Source organism: Coptis chinensis, chromosome 2, assembly GCF_015680905.1.
Source record: "Coptis chinensis isolate HL-2020 chromosome 2, ASM1568090v1, whole genome shotgun sequence".
NCBI classification, from domain to species: domain Eukaryota; kingdom Viridiplantae; phylum Streptophyta; class Magnoliopsida; order Ranunculales; family Ranunculaceae; genus Coptis; species Coptis chinensis.
This window is the reverse complement of record NC_141457.1, coordinates 7,407,598-7,427,922: the sequence shown is the minus strand read 5'-3', so window position 1 is coordinate 7,427,922 and position 20,325 is coordinate 7,407,598. Positions and strand designations below refer to the sequence as shown.

At 36.9% G+C, this 20,325-nt stretch overlaps 3 protein-coding genes across 5 annotated transcripts; all 3 read right to left on the bottom strand.

Annotated features, from left to right (window-relative positions):
• Nucleotides 1-1,201: 1,201 nt before the first annotated feature.
• Nucleotides 1,202-5,064, bottom strand: LOC147514651 (uncharacterized). Its single transcript, XM_086584508.1, has 4 exons — nucleotides 4,471-5,064; nucleotides 2,154-4,365; nucleotides 1,995-2,073; nucleotides 1,202-1,914 (listed from the first exon to the last, which is right to left on the bottom strand). The coding sequence occupies exons 1-2, from the start codon at nucleotides 4,800-4,802 to the stop codon at nucleotides 3,213-3,215; spliced, it is 1,485 nt and encodes a 494-aa protein (XP_086440634.1). The 5' UTR covers nucleotides 4,803-5,064; the 3' UTR covers nucleotides 1,202-1,914; nucleotides 1,995-2,073; nucleotides 2,154-3,212.
• On the bottom strand, nucleotides 1,543-3,201 carry LOC147514652 (uncharacterized). The gene is made up of 3 exons (XM_086592647.1): nucleotides 2,264-3,201; nucleotides 1,995-2,073; nucleotides 1,543-1,734 (listed from the first exon to the last, which is right to left on the bottom strand). The coding sequence occupies exons 1-3, from the start codon at nucleotides 3,199-3,201 to the stop codon at nucleotides 1,543-1,545; spliced, it is 1,209 nt and encodes a 402-aa protein (XP_086448773.1).
• Nucleotides 5,065-5,860: 796 nt separating the features above from the next.
• On the bottom strand, nucleotides 5,861-19,943 carry CHB3 (DNA-binding family protein). Of its 3 annotated transcripts, XM_086584501.1 has the most exons (12): nucleotides 19,307-19,943; nucleotides 18,370-18,893; nucleotides 15,800-16,477; nucleotides 15,157-15,323; nucleotides 14,928-15,074; nucleotides 14,027-14,844; nucleotides 13,479-13,711; nucleotides 9,551-9,989; nucleotides 8,391-8,662; nucleotides 7,835-7,871; nucleotides 7,746-7,790; nucleotides 5,861-6,585 (listed from the first exon to the last, which is right to left on the bottom strand). In XM_086584501.1, exons 1-8 carry the CDS (start codon nucleotides 19,857-19,859, stop codon nucleotides 9,648-9,650), a joined length of 3,462 nt encoding a protein of 1,153 aa, XP_086440627.1. In that variant the 5' UTR covers nucleotides 19,860-19,943; the 3' UTR covers nucleotides 5,861-6,585; nucleotides 7,746-7,790; nucleotides 7,835-7,871; nucleotides 8,391-8,662; nucleotides 9,551-9,647. The 3 variants fall into 3 exon arrangements, with proteins under 3 accessions (XP_086440627.1, XP_086440622.1, XP_086440613.1); XM_086584496.1 differs by having other exon boundaries at nucleotides 7,746-7,871; XM_086584487.1 differs by lacking the exons at nucleotides 5,861-6,585; nucleotides 7,746-7,790; nucleotides 7,835-7,871 and having other exon boundaries at nucleotides 8,251-8,662.
• Nucleotides 19,944-20,325: the final 382 nt, after the last annotated feature.

The window sequence follows — 20,325 nt, the reverse complement described above, 5'->3', positions numbered from 1 at the left end:
AAAATAAAAAATAATAAATAATAATAATAAATCGATCTAATTAAATAGTAGAGGTTACCAAAATACCCCTCCACTAAAAGAAAAACAAACAACAGGATGTTATATAGTATGTATTATCCAAAAAATAGTATGCTTCATAGTATGTATTTTGGCAGACCAAAACTTCTAGTAAGAATAGTGAGAACCAAGTGATAATGGGGCTCAACAGGATGTTATATAGTATGTACCGTCTAGAAAATGGTATGGTACATAGTATGTATCATTCTTACTTTGGCAGACCAAAACTTCCAGTAAGAATGGTGAGAACCAAATGATAATGGGGCTCAATAGGATATTATATAGTATGTAACATCCAGAAAATTGTATGCTACATAGTATATATCATTCTTATTTTGGCAGACCAAAACTTCCAGTAAGAATGGTGAGAACCAAGTGATAATGGGGCTCAACAGGATACTATATAGTATGTATCATCCAGAAAATAGTATGCTACATAGTATGTATCATCCTTACTTTGGGAATTTGTGAGTCTCAAAAAATGGTCTCTCATAAAATTTTCTGTCAGAAATGGTGAGTCTGTCAGAATTTTTTTAATTCCTAATTAAATAAAGGCTGGGAAAGGAATGGCAAGAACTAAGGGAGGCAGTTAAAAGCCTTCTCTGAAGCGTAGTCGAGCCTCGCTGGCTCTCGTCTTCTTTTCCATTGTTCCAGAAAATTGCCAGAAACAATAGCAGAGAATTAAGACACCAGACTTCAATCAGCGCATCATTTGCATACATTTCTCCTATGGGATACGCAAATAGATCCAGATTTTACATCACTTGGAATAAGACGAGATATTATCAAGTAACTCTTTTTTGTTTTCAATGTAAAATCTGAAGTTCAATACCAGGTGATGCTATAGTTCAGACACATCAACTGCAAACTGAAAAAAAAAATTAAGCTAGTGTTTTTGACAAGTTCCAGTATTCTTTCAATATATTCCAAGATGAGCAATACAATTATGTATTGGTCAAGCCAATACCATTCCTCCTTTTTCTCTTTTGGTTTAAACAAATGATCATGCAATTCAAACACTAAATACTTGGATCAATTCGCTAGAATTCACAACACTATTAATACCATCACCCTTGCTACTGTAGCTTCCCTCTGGCTCATCCATTTAAAGCTTCGACAAGTCACCAACTACTTACAAACAATGAGAGATCAAGATTAACCATCAGCTTTGGTAAATAAATTTAATACAGAGCAATTGTAGAAATGAGTCACTCGCCTTACCTACAATTGTAGCAATTGTAAATTTAGTACAGAGCAATATGATCCTAGAACTATTAACATGCTTCACAGCCCTGCCCAGATAAGAATAGGCAAAAGAAAGTAACTCGTGCTACAAAAGGCAGTATTTAGATAAAAAAACTCACTACATCTTTTATCCTGCTGGTTATATCAACAGCTTTCACAGAAGCAAGGGATTGACTAACAAACTAACTCTGCAAAATTAAAACTAACAAACTAACAAACTAACAAAACAACAAGACATGTTCATATGGTTGCTGGAGGTTCAACTTGAACTTCACTTTGAACTTCCTCAACTGGTGAAGTAGAATTTAGTCCACCTTCAACTTGACTAGTCTTCCTGGGCTGTGATTTCTTCCTTGGTGCAGTACTACTTTCAGGTCCTTCACTAGCTACTGTTGTTACCTTAGCTTCTTCTTGTTCCTTCTTACTTAAGCCCTTGCAAGTCCTTACATTGTGGTTTGTGAACTGACATTTGCTGCATCTTCTTATGGCTTTTGGTTTTGCAGAGGTTTGTCCCTCCATTGTTTTTGTTCCCTCATATGCATCCTTTCTTCTATTTTTCTTTGGTCTTCCTACCGGTCTATCCAATGGTGGTTATAGAACTTCAGTGATTGGCTGTTGCATGTTATTGATATTAGTTTAGTTATACACGTGTTTCAAGAGTAAAATTGAAGTTAAAAACAATAAATAAGTACCTGACCCCAGTCTATGTCATTGGGTATAGGTAGGACAGACCTACTATATGCCTTCACTGTTAAGTATTCACTGCAGTAGCTGGCAAGTTCAAAAACTCCATTAGTAAGACAGTGGAAGACCAAAAGAAAAATTGAAGTGAGAATGCAAATGTAAGTTACCTGCATAGTGCAATCTTCTTTGATTAATGACACAAGCAGCATGTATACAGGGTATGCCATTAATTTTTCATACATTACACTCACACTCTTGCCTATCTAGGTTAACCAACCATCGACTACCAAGTGAACTAAACATTGTAAACTGTGTATCTGTTGCAGATCTGTAAATGTAGTGTTGTATGTATTTTTCTTGTTTTGCATGTATTGCCTTCACCCTAGGAACAACATCATTAATGTTCAACTCCATTGCCTTAGCTCTTCTTTTCCTCATAAAAGTCATCAACATCAAATCCAATTCCTCCACAAATGTACACACTGGCTTGTCCCTTAGATCCATTATCCAATTGTTAAAACTCTCACTCCAATTATTAGTCACATGCTCTGATTTTGTATGACTCCAAAAATGTGATCTACACCATGTCGTAACATCTCTCTTCTTCAACCAATCAACTGCATTCTTGTCATGCTTCTCCAAGTCAGCAAGGATCTTATTGCAATCACTAAGCCTATATGCCCTAGCTGCCCCCCAACACCATTCCTCAAATAGCTTGCCTCCCTTGTACTCTTTCTTGAAGTTTTTGTACATGTGCCTGAAGCAAAATCGATGAGCTGCTCTTGGAAAGATTAGAGGAAGCACTTCTTTAAGTCCTTTCTGCATATCTGACATGAAAGTGAGGTTCTGTTTATGGTCTGACAAGTATTCATGCATAATACCCAAGAATGTTCCCCATGTCTCTTTATTCTCTCCTCTGCATATGAACACTGCCACTGGGAATAGACCATTGTTTCCATCTAAAGCTACCATCCTCAAACACACACCACCATATTTGCCTTTTAGAAAGCAACCATCAAGTCCTATTATTGGTCTGTATCCCTCCATAAACCCTCTAATACTAGCTGAAAAGGCAATGCACACATGATTAAATTGAAGAGTTCCATCATTTCTTGAGCATCTAGCCACAAAACCCGGATTTCTTCTCAACACTTGGACACACATTTCTGGAGCTTTTGCATAACTCTCCTTGTAGTTACCATTTACCAGTTCCATAATTTTTTTTTTTAGCATACCAAGCCGTGTATGTAATAGGAAATCTTCACACCAAATTTGTTCCACACATCTTCTTTGATCATCTGAGCTTTATAAGCCTTGTGATGTGTTCTCACTGTATCCAACATCTTATCAGCAACCCATATAGCATCAGCCAACATGCTCTTAAACTTGCTATCACCTCTACACTTCCCACTATGTTGCCCTTCATACTTATTACACCTAATAGTAAATCCATCACTCTTCTTTGATTTGATTACCCTAGCATAGAACAACCATGTACATTCAGTTCCCCTACATTTAACTCTAATTCTGTCTCCATCATTTTTCAACCCCTTGTAAACAAACCTATTTGCAATGGCATATGACCTCAAATAGGTCCTACAAGATTTCAATGTAGACCATTCCATGCCTACATATGGCTCTTCAACTTCCATCTGTGTAGGTACTAGTTCACCCTCTGTTTCATCAACTAATTCTTGAGTTTGTTCAATAAAATCTTCATAAACTGGTTCATATCCCTCAGATCTTTCACTTTCAAACTCTTCAGACCTATAAACTTCTTCAGGATCAATGTGATCAATATTGACATTATATGGTTTCAACTCATTAAATTCTTCTACAACCACAGTTAGAACTACATCTTCCACCAAATCTGGAATTGGATCCAATTCCTCTTCTGACAAATCATTTTTCTCATAATTAATAGTTCTTTTCCTCTTCTTTACAACATTACTCTTCTTTTCCCTCTTAATCGGTGGAGTACAGAATACACCAGGTTGTTCATCCACCTTAACAATAGCCTCAAAAGTAATAAAGACATTTACATACCCAGTATCATCGATATCTGCTTCTCTCATCATCATCAAACAATCCCTATCATTTGCCAAAGGGACTATTACTCCCCTTGTAAGAAAAATAGGATCATCCACTATGTTAATGGTATATCCATAAGGATTTGGAAGTGACTGCAGAAATGACGGCAGAAAATTATCAAAGAAAATGTACTCAGCACTAACATTTTCAAGTAGAAAATTTCTACCTCCTATGTAATCTGATTCAATCCAAACACCAACAACCTTAGGACTCGCACTCCAGTTGCCACTGTAATGCACCCTAATATTTCTGTCTTGTAGTGTCTCGTAATCCAATTTGAATTTCTCACTGCAAAAATAAATGTTAACATATTATTAATGGTTTTGTGATAACAATTATCACAATTACATAAAAGAGACTACATAAATATTTTGATCATATGAAAATACTTACAAAACTTTGCTCCAACTTGTTTGCATATCAACCAAATTAGGATCAGTTAATCTTGGTGTTTCTTCTTTGATTTTATAGAAAAACCCTATGGTTGGTTGATAAAATTCTAGACCCCTAATTCTATCATATAAACTTCCATGAAAGCCTTTAACTTTACTTTCACCTTCGGTTTTAATTTCGGTTTCTCCATTCACCTCCACAACCTTCACTAATTCGCTAATATTAGTCGATTCATTCTCACCACAACCACAATCTTCACTAAAGCTGTCAGAATAATCTTGCTCATCACTGCTACTAACAATGTTAACTATTTTCTTTTTTCTCCTCGCCATTACCGTCAACTGAAGATCGAGAACTAGAGACTGCACGACACCCTTTGTGTTTTTCTTAACTCATGACCACTCTTTTCCCCTTCTTTTTTTTTTTGTTTGTTTTTCTTTTAATGGAGGAGTATTTTGGTAACCTCCACTAGTTAATTAGTTCGCTTTTTATTTTATTTTATTTTTTTTGAGTTTTTTGGATTTTTTTCTTATGGTTTGACTCGGTAAACTCAACGACTGAAGTTGCAAATGTGGGGTATCACAAATGATCTTCAAATGTGGGGGTATCACAAAAGAGATCTTTAAATGTGGGGGTATCGCTAATTCCCTCGTCATTTTACATTGTCAAAATTTATATACCAATTTTTTTAAAAAAAAAGAAATGGTGAAAATAAAACTTCAATGCTTCTGCTCTTCATTTTCTCATTGACCATAAACAAACTCCTTTGTAATCAGAACACGTCCTTCCAAGAGAAATAAAGAAGTCAGATTAATGGATAACAAGTTAACAACGATCCTAGATATCAAAACGTATGATAGTGGGCAGTAATGCCCTAGTTAATCCTTTCTATTCAACTTTTGTTTCCTACATTTTCGTCAATGTTGTTGTTGGTGTTCTTGATACATTTTATATTTCTTTACTCCAATCAAGACACTCTTTTGTAATTAATATGAATTAACTTTTTAATATTAATGAAACATTTTAAATACAAAAGAAATTTTAAAAATTATTAGCCGGTGGAAAATTGTGTTATCAAGCACCAGCAAATTTGGCAAATGTCATTTGCCAATTGATGCAAATTGTGCAAAACAAGCAGATGCAAAATAAAATTTTCCCACTAGAATTATTCCTGACAAATTTTTAAGTGGAAAATTATATTCCTACTATATATTTGCCCAGCAAGTGGGAATTTTTATCAAGGCAGACCCTTAAGCTGGGAAGTTGGGGAAAAAATTGCAGATTATATTTTTTTTCCTGTTGCAGATTTTCAACACCTGCTCACGTCAGTCGGAAAATAATACCATTTCAGGTCATTTCAGTTTACAGTACAGCATTCATTCTCATTCACTAAAAAAAAATCTGATCAACTCCCTTTCATTGAACCAGAAGCTTGGATTTACAGTACAAAATACAACAACGTTGTAAAGACTAAAATTACAGCAGTGTCTCATACAACTGGAGTAACTGCACCAGTGAATTATTTAAGAACTACGCCCAGCCGATGAGTTGCAGCTGTTTCAAACTTTCAATTGGTAAGTTTGATAATATTGACCAATCAAATTAGACTTACTAAACAATTATTGCAGGGAATTGATCCAGAGTTGAATAAAGAAGAAATTATACTAGCTCCCTGATAAGGCGTCACAGCATCAAAAACTAGGTTTAACGGGAAACCATTCTGAATTTACATTAATACTAGTATAAATCTTAACAAGTAAATAACCCATGCAGGTATTGAAGACGCACAAGAAGCAAAGATTAACTCCCATAAAAGGCATCGAAGCAGTAAAGCCTTGAGTTTTGATTGTTTGAAGAAAATTCTGTAGAAAAATTATGCGACCATCAAGTCTCGTCACAACCTTGAAAATATCGGTGATGTTCACTGTTAGTGGCTAGCTAAATGTCACCTTTCCACAGTCCACTAAACAAACAGCATACAGAGTAAGTCATTTATTCGCTATTCTAAATAAGTATATATGTATTTGGAATGTCTGCTGAGGGAACCTCACGTCTTCACCCTCAGGTTGGAGTCCAACGTTTCAGAATTGCTAAACTGATCAGGATACCTGTACACTGCAAACCAAAGAGACAATTAATAGGACACTCTAACGTTAGTTTCTAAAAGTAACAGTGGAATAGTTGTATTTGACAAGTTTAGGTTTCAAAAACACAATTAACATACTTATTACAAATTTACATATGAACATTAGTGATGCCCTTGCATGCAATTACAGAATACAAAGCCGACAGTGAAGTATCTTGAACCAGTTGTTGCCGACTTGTGAACCACAACAGTTGTTGTACACAACAATCGGACTTGAAACTCACAATTTGATGATGGGAATGTCAAGTTCTCCCATGCAATCACACGAAAAATATCAACTCACGTGTGCACAAGAGAAACTCTTCTCACACAAAAGACAACATTAACAATTCATTCACCGACTTGGCGAAAAGCATACAACACTTTAAACATGACAGCAACAACATCTGCTAATTTAAAAAATGTAATCATAACTCCTACATTTGTAATTGAAAATTCTCCAAAAAATACCTAGGCTAAATAATCTCAAAATAGTAAATAAACCTAATTCTGAAAATTCCTACAATTGTAGCAATCAAACTGGGATCTATTTAAGAATGAGAAACCTCTCGATGATAGAGGAACTTGAACCCATTCTCAAGGAGGTAAAAGAGATGGAGAAACTGCAAATTGAGAAGGAACGAGTGAAATTCTCAATCTTTGATCCCAAAGTCAAAGTCTTTCAATGCAGGGCGAGACAAAGACGGAGACAAAGACGGAAGATGATCGCATTAAGAGTTTGGTGTTATAAAAACATAATTAAATAAATAGATAAAACAAACAGTTAAGAGATTGGTGTTTGAAGCAGTAGTGGTTTCAAACAATAGCTAATCACATCGAGGTACTTATACTAGCAACCCATTCATAACCTGGTAGTGCATAGCCTAAGACATTGAATCTGTTACATGTATCCATATGACCATATCCAACACAGCAAAATACCAAAAAATGAGGTATAACTGTAAAAGTGTATAACACGTAAATCTCCGTGCATTGTATCCAACATAAATTACTTTTAAAAAATTGTGCACGGATGTTATATAGTACATACTTTTCTTTTATCCATTGGCATACTAAAATATGGTGTCGGTATTATAAAGTGCATACTAAATAAGTAAATAACGGAACAGCGGACATTCAACTAACTAACCTTGCAAAAGGAGTTCTCCAAAGGTCCATGCCGCCTCCTTAACAGCTGCCTTCTCAGTGCGCCTTCCTCATAGAAGCCACAGGGTTGACCCACAAGGCCAAATCTCATGGAAGAGAAGTACGGGCTCTACCATTATTATTTTCAAAAAAAACAAGAAATCATGTGTCGCTGATCTGTAGCATCAATTCTATATATAAGTGGAAAATTATGCAGATGCAAGAAAGAAGTCCTATATTAATCAACCAAGGATTCACAGGGCCCAGGTTACAGAAAACAACAATAAATCATCTCAACCCATTCATTTTGTTTAGATAGTCGGATCACATCCATAGGCAGGGAGCTTCTTCAACAAATTAAAATCCCAAATTATTTTCTTATGGAACTTTTGGTCAAGTATACAGTACCTGAGTTATCACTTGTATGCATGAATCTCGGCTCCTTAATGAATTGGTATAAGATGCAGCATTAGCACAGACAAGAGCTACAGTTATATACATATTCAACATTTCGGAAACAAGTAATTCTTTCATTTTGTGGCACACTACTTGCCATCAGAATCCATGATCTTACATACTACAATGATCGGAAAAAATGATCATCGTCACAAACCAATAAGTAAATAATTGTACAATTATCATGTTTCACCTTGAACAAAACTGCAGCTTTTCCGTAAAGAACAATGTGAAGAGAGAAATTCAAGCCGTTTCACACTTTCTCGTAAAGAAGATGCAAAGAATCAGATGACAACCATAGCTGTACGAGTATTTTTTGTCAGTAAAGTAGCATCAAGGAAATTTAAGTAGACCCACACCATGTGTTAAACGCCATTGAATCCCATCATATGCACTTCTAGTAACACCATATTCTCCAGTTCAACCAGAAATTGAAACCAATGACGCCACACCTGAAATTTCCATCTGCAACCAAAATTATACATAACATATAATCACCACATTCTTCTTTTCCTTAATGATTGGTAAAAGCAAACAAAGTACGGAATTAATTGGACTCTGTACAAACGACACAAAAAAGCTTCAGTTGCTCAGAAATTGGAAAGCATCATCCTCTCTAATCCTCTAAGTACCTAACCACATATTTTCCTTCCATGGAACATTCTTGAGGAGAACAAACAATGGGTCTCATCTAGGAGATCTACCCAGGTAAAATAAATAAACAATTAAATAAATACTGAAAGATCTAAACCAGTCAAGTAGATCTCCCAGCCCACTTGCCATACTCTTCTTTCACTCTTTTTAAATTACAGTTACAAATTTACTTTTTTAACCCCTTTTCCCCTTTTCCCTGATGAAGATGGGAATCAAACCCAAGACACTGAACCCAACCTCCCAATGCTTGACCAGTTGACCACTTGCCATACCTTTTTGCAATGTCCAAATAAACGAAAGTTATATGAAAGCTAAGAGATTCAGTTGAGCAACTTTAAACCAAGGTAACAAAGATAGATTATAGATAACAGCATGTGGGTTGAGGCAAACACAAAGTAGTGGACCAAGCAACCGTAACCGCACCACTGGACTATGCCAGAAAAAGTTAAAAACTTAAATATCAGCTAAAACTAAAGTGGAACAGCTATAATGAGTTTGAAGAGGATTCCAGCATGCGAATAACAAGTAAATTCAAGAGAACACCCTAGGTTAGATAAGATGCCTCTTAGAGTCTAGACACTGCATCCTTGCTTGATCATCTGTTCCACATTTACTGGGTGTGTCAAACAAATGGGAACACTAGAATCTCAATCCAATACAGAAACTAGCAGATTTTCGGTTAAAACAGTATAAACTTACTTGATGATTTATGGTCCATATCGCACATCCACTGAATGTTTAAAGAGAAGAGCATGCATGACAGGTCACTTATTTCTTCCTGCGGAAGAAACTTTCCTTAGCAAGAAGGATGAGCTGAACCTCCACGGGCAGCGTTAGAAACAGATGAGAACGAGGGGGAAGGAGATGCCTTTGGAAATGTATTAACTGGTGCCTTTTGAGAGTTCATATTTGGCAGTGACTTTGGAACTGAGTTTGCATAGCTCAGAGCCACTCTGTTACTAGGTATTGACGGCGGCATTGCTCTAGACGAGGTTGCAGGTAAACCCAATCGGGCTGCAATTATTTGGGCTCTTTCATTATAAAGCCTCTGCCTTGACCTGTCCATTTGTTCTTTAGCTCTCATCGTCACATGATCCATGTCATGAAAGAAAGCTAACTTGGTCTCTATCTTATGTAACTGAAAAATAAAAACCTTCCGAAGTCAAGACTTTATCATGGAATACAGTAACAAGAGTGATGAAAGAAGTCAAAGAACCAGTGAATATAATGTAGTCAAAAAAACACTAAAAGATGTATAAGTAACTCAGAGCTCAGAACCTCCTCAGTCATTATAAACTACTAGCCATCCAAGGTAATAACAAAAAAGAAACATAGGGGGGAAACACAATCATATTTGATGTAAACTGATATTGGTGGCAATTTCATTGAATATCCATTTAAGTAACCAAAACCCTAGAAAACACAACTTGATTTCTCAAATCTTTATAACTCAACAAACTTCTTTCTCTTAATGCAAGCTCCTTTGTGACAATTGGTTTTCTTGCTACCCAAGAAACCTCTACTAGGAAACAAAAAAGTACATAATAAAAGGAAAGTAGGAAATTCAATTTGGAAATTTACGACAACTAAAACAGTATGCTAACTATCCAGAATGAGAGGTATGGAGCTTGGACATTCTTGACCGTTGCTCCAACACGTGTTATGCACTGCATGAGTGTAATCATGTTTTTGGTCATTATAGGCACCCTCACCAGCCTCTCCTCATCATCTCCCAAATTTAGGATCATCAGTATCCACTGCTGTGTTGCGCAGGTACTTCAAAATAGAAGCCGCACCCATGTCGGACACTCCATATTTTAACTGAAAATGCAGTGTCTTCGGAGTGTCCCTGAAGTCTCAGCCGTACCCGTGCAACACAAGTTCACTGTGGTATTCATAGTTATAGAAGTAAAAGCGTGTCTTCAAATTCTTTATGGGAACCTAAATTCAAAGTATGCCCAACCTACTACCATCAATCTGAAGCCTCTAATTTGCAGCAAACCACTGCATTTTAGTGATCCAGGAGGAACTCCAGATAAGCGATACGCCGATAAGTCACCTCAAAAGTCGAATTGAAAGTATTTAATCACTACTGTGGGTAGATATTCTTCCCAAAGTATGTGTTTCATCTTGTTCAAACTGAGTTAATATTAGAGAGGAGAACCTAACTAGGGAGGAAAAGCAAAGAACTGAGTATTGTAAAACCTAGGAGGGTTGAGGGCCACTCCAAGAGGTAGTAGAAGTTCACGAGGTACTCTTTCCAGCCTAGTAGGAAAGAAACTGAGATACTCTAAGTTCTAACATTAAGTTCAACCTCTTGTATCTTGTAAGTTTGTTTTATTGCAACAAAAGACAATCTCCATATGCGTATATTTTAGGTGGATAAAATATTTGTGTTTTCTCCTCTACTACAGTTGTGATTTGAATCATGTGATATCAGAGCCACAACTAGATCTCATTAAAATGTTAGTAGTGGTGTGGTTTCAAAATTGATTACCATGTAATCTCTTCCAACAAAAGCAATCCAGCGTAGAAATTTATTAAGCGAAAACAAGTTTGACAAGTCTTCATACCAAGAACCTCTAACAATCCAATCAAGAACAAGGAGTTGTAGCACCTAACCCACCCAACCGGAGAAAGGAGTTGTAGAAGAATCGTACAAATCTGTAGACATAATTTTAGGTTTTATTTTCTTTTTTCAATTCATGAAACTCTGAAAAGAATTAAATATATTCTTCTTCCCAAGGAAAGATTCGCACTCCTGATGCCAACTAATGGATTTTATCAATTGGAGGACCCCTAAACATTACATTGAAATTACAAACCCTAGTTCTTCATAAAACCTTATAAATCACACCTTTAATTATCTCAATAACTTAATAAGTTAATAACATCAACTCCAAACTCCTGCTGAATTACAAGCCCTTATTTATCATAACAAAGAAAGGGCAAATAAGTAACTTCCGAACAAATTTTAAAAAAGACATAATAAAAACACCTATGGGCTGGCACGATTTAATGATTTATATCATTATTATCCAAAAAAAAAAATTATTTAAATTGTGTGTTGCATGCTCCGCATCAAGTAGCTTATCCACTTAAAGATAAAGGACTGGTAGCATAAGATGGCAAAGATAACAGGGATGAGTCGGACATCAACAATTAGGATGTTCATCTCCAAACCAGAATCGTTACAGTAGGATCTAAAACCCTTTAAGGGGGAACCCTTTTTTATCCAGGAGAATTTAAGGCTGATCTAAGAGGATCTAAGGTGCCTCAAACTCTCAATACCAAGATCTAAGGATTTTCCTTTTTTTTTTCAGAAAACTTCTATATAGGAAACCCAATAAGCTAAGCAAAAGACCAAGCCCAAAAAAACAATGTGAACATGATTTACGAGGATGTACCAAGTAGACGGTCACTTTAGGATGGTCTTTTAATCACCACAACGGACTAAGTCGAAGAACTCAAGTATGGAGCAAATGTTTACGAAGCAGTATGCTTCCACTCAACTTAGGGAGTATTTTGAATCCTTACAGAAAATCCGTACCAGGGTGTCCCAATCAGCAAATCCATATACTAATAAGGGGTGTTCTTATCAGACAAGGCACCCGAGTAACAATTCTCCAACTAATTTTAAACTTTCATCTTGACCTGGGAGTATTTTGTAATAGATGTGTGGGTAAAGAACCTTCCCACTATGAATATGCATCGTAATCTCCTTGAGAAGGGAAGCCAAGTTGTTTTTCTTTTTAAATTTTTTATAGTTAGAGCTTTATATCACATACCCTTAATTCCCTTTACCAAACCTAAGACCTTGGGTTCCACCTCCCAAGGCTAGACACCTTCAAGAATTACTAGAGCGGAGAACCTAGAATTAGGGTTTAAAATAGAAACGGGAAGACTTGTTGTTAAACCCTAGAGGGAAGGTTGATACCTGCTCCAAAGATACTATGACCAGATCACATCCTCTACAGACATTCCTCATCATCTTCAAAGACAGAAGCGAAGACTTCAATCATCAAGTTCAACCTCTTGAATTCTTAATTCTGTTACTCTATTGAGAGTTAAAAAAAATGTATATTGTATGGTTGTTCTTCTATTTGTTACTCCAACTGTGTTTTAGACCATCTGTCATTGATCATTTGATTTTTATTTTTTAAAGAGCTTAGACTTCCATTTGATTCATTTACTACGTGAGCTAGCCTGAACCACCTCAAATGAATATGCATATATACTCTCTTTTTTCATTCTTCGACTTATGATACCTCACATCTCCTAAACTTGTTACTCACTCCCTAAATCAGATTAAACCAAACAAATAATAATCAAGCACATTGCATAGATCCGATTCTATTCTAGACTAGCTTTACCAACTCTCGACTCCCAGCTTAGCTATCACCCATATAACTCTACTTGGTTCTGATACCAAAACCATTTAGAACTTTCTACAATATTGGAACTAAAATTCGTGAATGTCCTGATTAAAGCATGATGAGTTAAAACAAAGTGAATTTTTTTAAACAACTTCCTGTTCTAAAGATTGAGACGGTTTAAATGCAACTCTAGTGTTGTTCTCAAGAGCATTAAATTATGATCCCCAAGTACCAATGATGACTGATGATACCTGCTTCTCAATTAAATATGTTGCAAGCTGTCGAATATGATGTTCCTCCTGATCTGCAAGAAGTTTTGCCTTCATGGCAGCAGCTGAAAGTACGGTGAGTGCAGCTCGCTTTACTTTGTCTACACTATGTTGATCTCGGTTTTTTAACGGTTCCACATTATCATCATCTCTGGTTTCTGTCGTGTTCCTATTCTTCTCAATTTCACACTCTACCACTTTCGAAACACATTGACCTGCAATATATAGAAGAAAAAGAAAGATATAGGATTAAACAAAAAGTAGGCCCATATAGCAGCCCGGAAATCAGGTAAACTTGTATTTTTCCCTTGGTCAGTTACAAAAAGGGGCAGAATACACGTGAACAACTTCTGCCTTGTGGGCAATACCTTTAAACGAAAACGAAAACAAAAACAAAAACAAAAACAAAAAGATGATAATCTACAGTTCAATTGGGCTAGGTCAACATCCTTAGTTTGAATATTAGCACTTAGTTTGAATATTAGCATATTTTCAAATAAAAATGAAATGAGAAGAGCTAAAGTCTCAACCTGGGTCAGCTCCACTTTCAATAGCCAGAGTAGGTGCAACTGTTTCCTGAGGATCCTTGTCTTCAGAAGGAATTGAAGCAGACACCATATCTACATCTTTTGGCACCTCTGAAGATTGTGAGATCTCTCCTGATGGGGTTACATCAGTTGACTCTTCCACAGAACTTGGTGCAGCCTCTGATGGAAAAACTGTCTTACCAGATTCACTCAGAGAATTTGTTTGGTCCTCTCCTGGCAATCCTGAATGAGCTGACTCCTTTACAATACCAGGTGCAACATCCATGGTAGTCACATCTTCCTGTTCCTTTGCAGTACAATTTTCTTTGCTTTCATCTTGCGGAGAATGTGGATCCTTCATTATACTGGGTGAAACATCGTTCCTAGTCCCATCATCCTGTTTCTTTGTGGCACAATTTTCCTTTCCTTCATCTTTGGGATAACAGCAATCCTTTTCTAGCAATTCTGAATCATTTGACCCCTTTGCAGTACCAGGTGCAACATCCTCCTTGTTAGTCACATAATCACGTTCCTTTGCAGCAGAATTTTCTTTGCCTTCGTCTAGGGAAGAAGACAACGGAACAGTTTCTTTCAAAACTGCGTCCTCTATTTTCTTGTCAGTATAATCTTTAGATGGATCAATTCCATCAATAACTGCCACGTGGTTATGCAATTGTAAGCCATCTTCTTTCTGACCTTTGTTGTTCTGTGCCTCCACTGGCACATTGTTCTGCACCTGGTGGTGTTCTTTCTGGCTTTCGTCTTTTAAAGCCTTTCCCTCATCTTGTTTAACCTCCCCATCAACCATTTCCACATCAGCACTGCATTTTTTTTTATCACGTTAGATTTGCCACTACAAAATGTCACTACACTAAACAAGGTATTTAAGGTCCATGACTCAAACCTCTCAGATGCAGGGGGGTTCTGATCTTTGTCGCTCTGTGCCTCCACTGACACATTTTTCTGTACCTGGGGGTTTTCTATGAAGCATTCATCTTTTGGAGCCTTTCCATCTTGTTTGGCCTCCCCATCAACCATTTCTACATCCGCACTGCATGTTTGATATAATGTTAGATCTACCACTCCAAAATGTCACTAAACTAAATAAGGTATGTATTGTCCACATCACAAACCTCTCAGAGGCAGGGGGTTTCTTCAGGTTATTTGGCGGATCTTCAAGAACAAAGCAATGCCTTGCAGCCAGCTGAATGCCAGGAGAATCCTCCGATGTAACTTTCAGTGAACCACACGCCCATGTGGCAGCAATATCAGGTTCTACTAGGCCAGAAAGGAAAGCTGCCTGTGGAAAAAGAAAAGTAGAGATTAGTAGATGCGTTAGCCTGAGATCACTAAAGAAGGATACAATGACTAGTGTGATGCATAGGCATGCTAGCACACTCTAATCTATGTAACAGAAAGAAGGATACAATGTGTTTCTTGGTGTCCGAAAGGTGCTAAGTGTCGAACATGAAGACTTTGAAACACCAAAAACACAGAAATTAAATGTCAAATGACGTGATACTTATTCTTTCTTGATCACAGTTCATCTTTTATACTGAGTGTTGAAATAAAATTTACCTTAAAGAAGTTCCTCATCAATATTCTCTATAATTCTCAAATAATTTTTATAATCCCCAAACATCACTTGTCCCTACATTGCGTTAACACAATTTTTTCCCAAATACAAAATGCTGTGTTGATGTTACCTAATTCTAAGCAACTAACTAAGTATGGTAGCCCTTAAATTAACAATGCCTGGGGAGGACCTAAACTTACCAAAGCCATTACAGGATTGCCAGCATCAGCAAATGAAATCGAGTCTCCAGAACCAACAACATCAAATGCCTCCTTTAGGGCATTGATTGCACAATTGGCACTGATATCCTCAGAAATCTTGACTTCAGCTGGCTCTCTTGGATCTGAATCATCCAACTTTGGAGACAGAGGTCGCTCCGTGGCTTCGTTCTTGCTTTCCATTGTTTTAGGAGATAAACTCAAAGTAGATGAACCATTATTACCACTGTTGTTATCCATTATTGCATGAGATGCTTCTACAGCAGGTAAATCAGTATCGGTAGTACTTTTGCTCTCCAATGTTTCATTAGATTCTATCAAAGCAGATGAATCATCATTGGTGGAACCTGGAACATTGTTAACCTGGAGACTGGCATCATAGTCATCCTTGCCTTCCAAAAAGACATCCTCTATTGGCATTTGAACAAAGTGCAATATACACTGGGCTTTAGATTTTGTGGCAACGTGCTCAGCAATCTCACTCCAGTTCTCTCCAAAAAGTTCTAAGGCTTCAAGAAGAAGGAGGGTCTCTTGATCTGTCCAACTACCACAACTAACACCAGGAGCCTCGGCAGGCTCCATGAGAATAAAATCAGTAGGGGACATACCGGAATCAAACTTGCCATTGTTATAGCACTCAGAACATAAGTCAAAATCAGCCTGTGAAAAGAAACAACAATCAGCAAGAAAAAAATTTAATTAAATAAAACTTAATGGAAGAACAATGACTTCACTTTCTGGGTAGGATAATCATAAAGTTCAATTTCCAGTCGGACGATAATACGCTCTGAGACATACAGTAAATGTAAACATGTGAGAAAAGGACAAAGTATCATTTACCGAGCAAAAAAAAAAAAAAAGGGCAAAGTATCATTTTGTGCTTTAGACAGTTCGTTACTGGATAAAACCGTCTGACCATATCACTTTCAAGTTAGCTACTTAAATAGACTTAAAAAAGTGAAAAACTAAAATTTTATATTTTTATCTAAAAGCTTTCTTTCTATTTTGTTGATCAGTAAAGTTCACTCATTCATTGAAATGGTAATGGAGTGTGAGTAGTTAAGTAATGGAGTATGAGTAGTTAAGCATTCATTCATTCAATTTCAAAACAAGAGTTAGCAAGGATTGGTTCTTGTAAAATTAAGTATTTAAGTACAAATACCCAACTCAGAAGCAGTAACAGAGTGTAAGTAGGGTTTCTAGTTTTGTAAATACTACTCGAGTGGCAGAGAAATGCCACCAAAAAGACTTCCCATTAAGAACCGCTAGGCGCCTATCACCCGTTGAACTAATGGGCCACTTTTCTAGATGTGATTACATGCCTAGGTCATTTAAGTATCTCAATATTCAAGGGAAACAGTGGAAGACAACATCCACAGCCCTAAAAAAGGACAACAAACCATTGCGAATTGACCAACATCCCTATTGGATACAGTATCACAAAGGCTGAAATTGCTGAGCATTATGTTGCCCATAGAAAGATGAAAAGAAACTTATTGGTACCATGTACCCGATGTCCCGATCCAAACATAAGTTACTGCCACAGTGCAACTATGTGCCTATCCCCCTTTGCACCCATGCCCCACTTTTCTAGGAGCAACTCAAAGCCTGGCTATGGCATGAACTAAAGACTGTCGACATAGAGATAAGGCAAACACCCACAGCGAGGCGGGAAGAAAGGACAGAGCAGAATAACAAAAAGACAACATCCCAGTTGGCTATAATATAACAAAGGCTTAAATTCCTAAATATCATGCTGCCCATTCCAAGCTAAAAATTGTGTTCTTGGTGCTTTCTCAAATAACAAATTCAACTCTTAGGTATCTATCAAAATACAAACAGACAAAGACCTCTGACGACATTATAGAGTTTGACAGTACATAATATTTAATTTTCTTTCTTTAAAAGGGGGCTAAACAAACTATCTAAAGGATTCAGACTATCTACAGCTCTTTTCAATATATGTATATTGACACAACATTTTTAAGGAGCTTTCTCTTCCAGGTGAATAACTGAACAAGAATTCAAAACCTAAATTTATCTGGTAAGGAATATACATTCTCTATCTCCAACACGTTAAATGATGGGGAAATTAGGGTTTCCCCCCAAAATACAAACACAAAAAAAGTCAACTTGGGTTGACCGTGTTTTTTTTGTGTATTTGGGGGGGAGACCCTAATTTCCCATCTAGTGGGAATTCTAATTGGCTCATCTAGTGGAGTAATACTCGTTAACCCTAAAATTAATAATACATGCCATTCGGTGTGATGGAAAATGAGTAGAAGAGAGCTACATACTTAGTATATACAGTGACTTATTTGCTCTAAGAGAATAGAAGCGGTTCATTCTTCGATTCTGTATTTCAGCCAATGGTATTTCAAACGTAAGTTCAAGATAAGATTAAAGCAGTTATAGAAATTACATATCCAGATTTATCTCCGCATTCATGCTGAATGTACCAAAACAAATCTAACAATGCCATACGAGCTATGCACTTAAGACCACTAGAGATATTTGGAAGTTTCATGAATACCATTTTAAAGACAACCAACCTGCTTCTGGCAATGATAACGCTTCCGCGAACAATCTGCAGAGCAAGAGTTGCAGTGATACTCAACTGCAGGTCCCTCTGGTCTCACCTCGTCAGGAATGGCAGACTCCGGAAACAACTGAGGAGGCATTGCCTGAGTAGACAAGTCTGGCTTATGACCCACATCAGAACAGGAAATAGCCTCTTCAAATTTATACAACTTATCAGCCAACGAAGCTGTTTTAGTTGATCCATCAGTTTTGGTTCCAGCTTTTTCAGAATCAACCACTGGAAACGGGTGAAAATTGATCAAACCCCAGTGATCCAAAAACTCCATAACCACCTGCCTCGCATCCAACTCTCCAACCGTCAGCTCAGACAAATCTTTAGACTCAATTTGCGTCTTCGGATCATTATGATACTTCCTCATGATCGCATTTCTAATCTCCATATAAACATCAGGTGTCCGCTTCTCTGACTTCCCACTAAAGAACGAAGGCAATCCCCGCTCCTCAATCCCATGAATTTTCGTCCACGAAAACCAAGCTGCATATACATATCAAAACCAAATAAAAAACATAACTCGCGGTCCTTTAACTATGAAATCAAATAAGCTAGTAATATTTTCCCTACATTACAGCTACGGCTGTGCTTGTTTTCAAAGTGCCAAAGTGCGGATGATATTGACCTAAAGGTGTTTCTTCTCTAAAGATTTCACGGTTTTAAAATGTCAACAAGCATTTCCACCGTTAAATATCATTCCTTTATATTCCGAAACACTAAATTCTTACAACAATTGACCAAAAACATTCACTAAACGATAAGACAGCACAAAAGCCACATTCTTTTTATCTGATTAATCAAATAAAAAGGTAAAGTTTCCTCAAATTATGTCACAAAACCCTAAATTTAACACCAATTTACACAAAAAAACACTAATGCAAACAATAAAATGATACCTGCAGGAGTAGGAACAACATGAACATTAGAATCACGAGATCTAATAACCTCAAATTCATCCTCAATACCCGGAATCATAACTCCCTTCTTCTTATTATTCTCCTCCTTCCCATCTTCATCTCCACCCAATAACTTCATTCCCTCACACCCAACACTCACATCTCCAATTTGAGGTTGCAGAATCAACAACATTTCATTACTCTTGTTCTGATTATTAACATCAGAAGAAGTAGTAATAACATCTGCTGCATTAAATGCAGCAGAGGAAGACGACAAAGAAGAATTTGCTGCTGACGAAGCAGCAGCGGATGCGGCCGCGAGTTTGTTAGGAGATTGACGAGCACGTGTGATGGGGCCATTGTGGTTGTTTTGGTAAAAATGAGGAAGTGGAGTTGATGTTTTGCCTCCACGACGTTTTGAGGGTGTGGGTGTTGAGAAAATGGATTTACGTTTTACTCCTCTTCTTCTTGGTGGTTTTTCTGCGGAGTTTGGTGTTGGCGTAGCAGAATTGTTTGATGCTCCGCCTTCTGCTGCTGCCGCTTTCTTCTCCATGGATTGGGAATTGGTTAAGGTGTTTGTGGGAGTGGGGGTCTTGTTTTTGGAGAGAGAATGAGTGACACTTTTTTGTTTTGTTTTAACTTTTATAGGGCTTGTCTGAATGAACTAGTTGTCTAGGTAGCTTGTAATCTCCAAAGCCCTGTTTGGTTTACTTACTTTTTTACTTCCAATAACTTTTTGAGCTCAAAGCATACAACAAGTAATTCGTAAAACTTGGTTAAAAGTCACCCTTATCTCTAGCTCATCCAATGTTGTATGTCTTGAACTATAATATGTTGTAGTCTTGGTTTATTGGAAAAGGGCAACGGTATCTCAGACATTTTTGTGTCTTCTGATGTCGCACTCCAGTATTTTAGTGGAAACTTTAGCTATGAAAAAGGGTTTGTTAGTTTTTGTAATCTTGTTAATGGACAAGTGCTTCTATTTCAACTTTTTGATACATATTAATGAAATGAAAGTG